The sequence below is a fragment of the Portunus trituberculatus genome, chromosome 43, assembly GCF_017591435.1.
Source record: "Portunus trituberculatus isolate SZX2019 chromosome 43, ASM1759143v1, whole genome shotgun sequence".
Lineage (NCBI taxonomy): Eukaryota > Metazoa > Arthropoda > Malacostraca > Decapoda > Portunidae > Portunus > Portunus trituberculatus.
In genome coordinates this window covers 5,559,171-5,566,670 of record NC_059297.1, presented here as the reverse complement: position 1 = coordinate 5,566,670, position 7,500 = coordinate 5,559,171, and the positions used below count along the sequence as shown (strand labels likewise).

At 40.2% G+C, this 7,500-nt stretch overlaps 1 protein-coding gene across 2 annotated transcripts in view; it reads right to left on the bottom strand.

Moving 5' to 3' along the window:
- Positions 1-7,500, bottom strand: part of LOC123518160 (cadherin-23-like) — a 31,156-nt gene that overhangs the window by 10,588 nt on the left and 13,068 nt on the right. For both annotated transcript variants that reach the window (XM_045278857.1, XM_045278856.1), the window contains exons 19-25: positions 6,154-6,276; positions 5,289-5,410; positions 1,919-2,067; positions 1,659-1,722; positions 1,273-1,407; positions 435-621; positions 1-48 (exon numbers count right to left, since the gene is read on the bottom strand). The exon at positions 1-48 is cut by the window's left edge and continues 59 nt beyond it. In XM_045278857.1, coding sequence (XP_045134792.1) covers positions 1-48; positions 435-621; positions 1,273-1,407; positions 1,659-1,722; positions 1,919-2,067; positions 5,289-5,410; positions 6,154-6,276 — 828 coding nt within the window. The remainder of the gene's footprint in view (positions 49-434; positions 622-1,272; positions 1,408-1,658; positions 1,723-1,918; positions 2,068-5,288; positions 5,411-6,153; positions 6,277-7,500) is intronic.

The window sequence follows — 7,500 nt, the reverse complement described above, 5'->3', positions numbered from 1 at the left end:
AGTTTGATGGGCACGTTTTGGGTTCCAGGCTCCAGTACTTCAGTTGTTCTGGAGGTAGTAAAAAATTATGTCTTTAGTGGTGGGGGAGTGTTGAGTGGCTGGTAGGGACATACACTATACTTAAGTTCATGAGTGCAATTTCCTCTATCCATTCTATCAAATATAATGTAGTATGTATAGTAATTTGACTCTCTCTCTCTCTCTCTCTCTCTCTCTCTCTCTCTCTCTCTCTCTCTCTCTCTCTCTCTCTCTCTCTGAAAACATAAAGAGACGTCTTGAGAGGGAACTTTACAATTTTGACAAGCAAATTCAGACTCTCCCTTCTTTTCTCGTTCACAGAGAGAGAGAGAGAGAGAGAGAGAGAGAGAGAGAGAACGGGGAGGGGTACAAGGAAAGGTGTGAGTTATAGATAATTGAAGAAAACAGTTGTGTACCCTCTGCGTTTCCATGCTCAGCGTTTTCGACGGTAGAGTTGGCTAAGTCAATCTTCACTTCCATTCTTCTGTTATCAACGTCTGTGTCTGCGTCTGTCATTGTGATTGTGAAGGGGAGTCCGTTTGGCTTCAAGCAATTCACTAGCATGGGTGTGGGGTTACCGTCCACTCCTGGTAGATAGTCACCCTGCAATGTTGTGAAATTGGGTTTTCTTTGCTGTTTATGAGAAAGTTCTTACCAATACAGCCAAACCATTCTCTTACAAGGAAAAGCGAACAATTTTGCGCGAATAGAAATCAATATGTCCCCCAGTAGTGCCAACAGACAGTTTACCGCTAGTATAAACCGTTTTTTCTTTACTAGTGCGAACTGTTTCTTCTCAGTAGAAATAAGCAAGATGTTTCCCATCAATACAAACAATTATTTTTAACAGCATAAAATAATCCAGTCCTACCAGTACAAAAAAATTCTTCCTCTACAAAATATTCCTTTCCTGTCGGCACAGACAAACAGTTTCTTCTCAGTACATCAATTTCAGTCATGATTATTTTTACTGCATTACAATTCAAGCAAATGACTGTTATTTAACTGATTATTTCATGTCTGCGTTGAGGGTCTTGTTGAAATCTTATTGGAAGGATTCACATGTACATACGTAATTTATCTATAAAAACTGGGCTGAAGACATTTTCTTAATCAATCATGTTTATATAACGATAAACTTATCCTTGTCAATAGTCTTTAGAACATAGTTTGAATATTTGCTTCCCATAGTAATATTTTTCCCACACATCTTAAGTAAGCTTCGGTACTGCATTCTGTATATACACTACTTACTTCCTCCATCTTGATGATGTTGTCGGCTTCTTCACCCGCGCACCCACTCAGCGAAAATTGCGGAGCTTGATCATTGCCGTCAACAACTTCCAAGGTAACATTGAAATCAGTTGACAGACCTCCGCCATCTGTTGCCTGCCATTCTCATGCAGAGAGAGTCAACACGTGAGCTCGATAGTGGAAAGAAGTCACATCCTATACATCTGAATTACTACTCTAAATACATAATATACATGTGTGTGTGTGTGTGTGTGTGTGTGTGTGTGTGTGTGTGTGTGTGTGTGTGTGTGTGTGTAACTATTAGCTGCATATTGCACCATATTGTAGATTCTGAGGTTGCAATTGATGGAAAAGCTGAGCTATGAAAAATGAGGCGCAATATTTACCCGTATCGTCAAATAGTACCATCCAGTTAACATCTTGCCTTCAAAGTTCGTCTTGGAGTATAGTCTGTGGAAGGAAGACAAGATGCCTGGGATAATCATACTCTCCACATTCCCATACTCGTATTGCCACCTACTACTTGTCCCTTCCTCTTCTTCCTCTTCCGCCTCCATACAGCTACTTGCCACTATTGTTATCATGATTTTTCTTTTCTGACAGCCAAGTAGAAAATGTAATTGTCTTTAAACCAAAAAGTATTAACCTGCAGATATTGTTGTCACTTTGTGCATCAAACAGGTCCTTATTCTCTCCATCTTTGAAGCTGAAGGTACCGAGCACCTCGTAAGTAAGGTCGGCGTTGGTGCCAATGTCATCGTCTGTTGCCTCCAGTATGTATTTGAGCTCTGTGTGCTGCAGTACAAGAAAGTTGGAAAATGAAAGATGATAATTAGGAAAAATTCTTTTGGATTTTTTTAAGTCCTCACAAAGAGATAAAGAACGTAGCGTACATCACTATCGTCTGCTAAATAGACTGGATGGTATCAACTTGTGTAGAAATTAAACAACATGATAAAGTAGACATTACTAATTGCTAGAATACCATAATACCATTACATTTTCCTACATATTTGTAACTTATCAAAAAAAAAAAAAAAAAGGCAATCAAATTTGGTTGTTATCATCCGTCAGGGTACAGCTGCACCCTCCCCTGTCACGGCACAAATCATGAGAGCTGACGCGTCCCTTGTCCGCCCCACAGCTCCTTTGTATCGCATGTCTTTGGAGGCAAGATTTCTTGAATTTTCAGGTGTTATTCCGAATGGTACATGTGTGACATTTGAAACAGTAACTATTTCTCTTTATTGATGAAGTGTGCTATGTAACTGCTTTCGTTAACATAATTTGTGACTGTAGATAACTAGAAATGGCGGAAAATCTTGTGACACCCAGTTGTCTTGAATAATCCGTAGTAGAATTTTAGCAAATGTTTGAGGAAAAGCTTCAGTTCTAGAAATAGTTAAATTAGCAAAGATGCCATCAGAGTAAAGCAAAGAACAAAAATTCAAAGGAAAATTGTTGGAGATATCTTTACTCGTAGTTAGGTGATAAAAGTTACGAGGACAGTTAGATCTATAGAAAGGTTTAACATATCATTTTGGTATAGTCCCTGGTTAGTTAGAGTCATGGCATGATTTCGGACAGAAATGTAAATTGCATAATTTTCCGAAAACGGAAGGGTGAAGTGCTGTTTATGAGCCACCTCTTTACCATGTGTCGCTCTGGAGCAGACTGAGTTAAGTCAAAGCTTGGAACTTTAAGGGCGAGAGAGAAGGTAAGGAATATGCGCCTCCATGCCTTACTCTGTCACCTCCGTTATGAGCTCAAGCACACACGTACGGCTATCTGACACGAAAACAGTAGACGTTCCATGGAAAAATAGAAACTACCTTTACGTAAGTTGCTCCACTTCCTCCTCAGGGTCGGGTAGTGCCAGAGGAAGTGCCTCTAGCCTTTTGATTCTGCTGATTCTTGAAATCTGAAGAAGTATTTTGCTGAATTTTTCTTGGAATGACTACTTCTTCCGTGTCAGAGACTAGTCTCTGTATGTTAAGCGCATAACACAGATGATCTGGCATGGAGACGTGCATGTCTCACTTTTTCTCTCACCCTAAACATTTCACACCTTTGTTTAAGTCTGTTCTCGTGCTACACATGATGGAGAAATAGAGTGGTACTCCAGTAAAGGTACTTGATCCTTTGATCACTAGAATTTCATGCATTTTATATTTCTACGAAATATTATACCAAGAATGTTCTCCAGCAAGTCCAAAACTCTTTCACTAATAGAAAGTGTTATTTTGTGACTTCTAACACCCAACCAAAAACATCTCCAATAACTTTGTTACTTCATCTTTCCCTCCTTTTTTTTCAACTTGATGGCATCACTGCCATCTCACCAATTCCTAAATTTGAACTCTTTGTTCAAAACTTTGTTAAAAACTCTACCTTGGATAATTCAGGGCTTGTTCCTTCTCTCCCACTCTCTGACTATTTCATGCCATCCATTAAGATTCGTCGCAGTGGTGTTTTCCACGCCCTCGCTGTTCTAAACCCTCAGAAGGATTATTGGCTTGATTGGTTCCCTTTTTATTGTTCTCAGAAACTGTGCCTCCTTTTTGCACTTTGTCTAGTGAAATTAAATTATTCTAGCTCTGTCTATCAGTATATAGTACCTTTCTTTCTTGCTGTAAATTTAACTATATTCAGCTTATTCCTAAAAGGTGTGAATGTTATAATCCATCAAACTACTGTCTTATTGTTTCAATCTTTTTCTTTAATTTTTTTTTTTTATATATCCGTGACAAAAATTTCTTAAACATCTATCAATTCAAATCCTTCGATCTGATCGCCAATATGGGTTCCACCGAGGTCGGTCTAATCTTCTGGCTCTCCTTACTGAATCCTAGTCATCCTTTTTAGGAATTTTGGTGAAATTGTAAAAGTAAAGAGATCACGCAGGGAGGCCACAGAACGTCTGACTTCCAATCTCTCTGAAATTTCTGAATGAGGCAGAGCAAACTTAGTATCATCATTCAGTGCTTCAACGACTAAATTCCTCCATTTATTAATTCGACACAACATTTTTTTTTTTTTTTTACGTAGGGAAGAGGGCCAGCCAAGGGCAAAAAAGAGAAAGTAAAAAAATGGCCCACTTGAGTGCTGGCTCTCTAAAAGTGTAAAAAGTGCCAAAACCGTCAGCCAGAATTAGGGGAGCAAATGCCTCGATACCTCCCTCTTAAAAGAAGACAAATTGTAGGAATTCGGAAATACAGATGCAGGGAGGGAGTTCCAGAGTTTATCAGTGAAAAGGATGAATGACTGAGAGTACTGGTTAACTCTTGCATTAAAGAGTTGGACAGAATAGGGATGAGAGGAAGAAGAAAGCCTTGTGCAGCGAGGCCGCAGGAGAAGGGGAGGCATGCAGTTAGCAAGATCAGTAGAACAGTTACCATGAAAATAGCGATGAAAGATAGAAAGGGATGCAACATTTCGGCGGTGAGAAAGAGGCTGAAGACAGTTAGTGAAAGGAGGGAATTTGATGAGACGAAGAGCTTTCGATTCCACCCTATCAAGCAAAGCTGTGTTGACTGGAACCCCCCAAACATGCGAAGAGTACTCCATACAGGGACGGATAAGGCCCTTATACAGAGTAAGCAGTTGGAGGGTCGAGAAAACATACAAGGTAAATTATTCCCTTATATAATGGCACTTACCTGTCCCCTCTTCTACACTGAACATCCTCTGTCTGTCCTTTACTTATAAACTAAACTAGAACCTTTAGAGTTAAACAAACTTTTGTGAAAATCGGCGTTCTGATTAATCTCCTTCAGTTTTCCCCACCCCACTCCATGTATAAAGTTGCATCTTTCCATCTTCTACCACTTTTTTTTTATCCAAACTGCTCTTTTGATCTTGCTAACTGGACGTGCCGCAAGATTTTCTTCTTTCTTTTATCCCTATTTCGTCCATCTCTCTAATGTAAGAGCTAACTGGTATTCTCAATTATTGCATACTTTGGAACTGCCTGTCTGATTCTCTGCTTATTGCAAGATATTTGCTGATTAACTCACGTTTTTGAGGAAGTCATCCACAATAAGAGGGTTGTGGTTTGGTGTCCATGTCAGGCCTCTAGGTTGGTTGTCATTGACGTCCTCTACAGTAATGAAGACCTTATACAGCTCGCTGCTCAACACTGTGGAAAGAGTAAAGTGGAACGGATCATTTTTACTTTCTGTGAATGTTTCCCTCATAGTTTGGGCAGTGCTCTCTCCACGCATCTCTATTCCCTCTCTTGTATTCCTTGGCAAGAGTGAAGACTGGTACTGTATGTAACTACACACACACACACACACACACACACACACACACACACACACACACACACACACACACACACACACACACACACACACACACACACACAGATAGTCAGATAGAGAGATCTGTGTGTGTGTGTGTGTGTGTGTGTGTGTGTGTGTGTGTGTGTGTGTGTGTGTGTGTGTGTGTGTGTGTGTGTGTGTGTGTAGATAAAGTTTACAGTGACATGCGAGCTGTTTAACTTGAAAATATTAGGGTGACTTTGACTATAACAAGTATATAAGTGTTGATATTCAAGGTTGTTGTTTTATTGCACATTAGTAAGGACACATGGGCATTAGAGATATGTGTTGTTTCATTATTGGCTTTAGTGCACAGTAGTTAACTTCAAGATGGTATTCCTTTCTGTAGCTAAAAGTGTTATATTCAAGGAACTACATGACGTTATGTGACGCTGTTACCATTATGTATCTCCTGTTCCTCGATATCGGCCACCGGATCACCTGTTCACCTTATGTAAGGATATGCATTTAGTAATATGAAGAAAAGGAGATGATACGAAGAGCAAGAAGAGGTGAGTAGGAGAAGGAAAAAGAGCAAAAAACGACAACAACTCACCCTCGCAGTCCGCATCTTGTCCATTGCCTTTGCACTGGTCACGGGCCAAGAAGTTCAGTTCCCAGGTTTGGTCTCGTTCTCGGTCCAGGGTCTTCTCCTCAGTCAGGAACACACTCACTTTTCCTGAAACAGCATAACATAAGACGTGAAAACTGTTCCTAAACAAGATTTAACTTTAAACTGAAATATTCCTATTTCTGTTTAACACATTTGGGGCCGACGTGGTACAGTGGAACCATGCGTGCTTTGGGGTCCGAGGGGTCTCCAAGCGCACGGGTTCGAATCCTGTCCACGGTCTGAGTGTAGGTTAGGCTTTCTCACTCGGGGCAACGGTTTCCTAGCAGGTGGGCTTTTGAGATAGGAGGTACCCCCCAAAAGTATCCCCTTTAGCCCATAAACTCCCGTGAAAAGCCCACATGGTATAAAAAAAATAAAAAAAAAGTCACGCGTGCACATGGCCCTGCAGACACCATACCCTCACCTGCCAATCCCGTACATGTTTTTTTTTCTTTCTATAAATAAGATACAGATACAATTCCTTTTATAACAAGTTTTACTGAACTATACACAATGGTCCCTCGGAAGTAAGAGAAGGTATCACGTGCTTCACAGGTAGAACAGCTTTTCCTATGGGTTTCTTGTACTACACAGACTTCTGGCCTGTTACTCCCTCTACTTGTTATTTATAAGTTTGTTTTCTTAATGTTCTTTTTTTCCTGTCTTTCTCAACGTCACTGGCTATGCGACCAGCTAAAGATAAAAACAATTAAAAGAGAAAAGCAGTGCTGAACCAGCTACTGATCCTTTCAAAAATTCCAAATAGATCATGGCAAATGTCGCTTATTTAGTACCACAAACTCACTATCTTCAAAAAATTAATTCCTATACTTTTCTGTTTAACACATTTTTACAGATGTGTGTGTGTGTGTGTGTGTGTGTGTGTGTGTGTGTGTGTGTGTGTGTGTGTGTGTGTGTGTGTGTGTGTGTGTGTGTGTGTGTGTGTGTAAAGATAATGTTTAGAGTGACATGCCAGCTGCTTGTCTTGAAAATGTTAGGGTTACTTTGACTATAACAAGTGCGAGTATATAAGTGTTGATATCCAAGGTTGTTGTTTCATTGCACCCACCTCTTCTAAGTCATTCTCAGCTGATCTATACACAATATTCTTAGGGTGTACTCTACTTAAATCTCAACTACGAATATTACATCTTATCTCTGTTCGTGTGTGTCTGTGTGTGTGTAATTCACCACCACCACGGCCGCCTGCTGGTCACCCAGCCAGTCTTCCCCATTACGGAGCGAGCTTAGAGCTCATAGACCGATTTTCGGGTAGGACTAAGACCACAA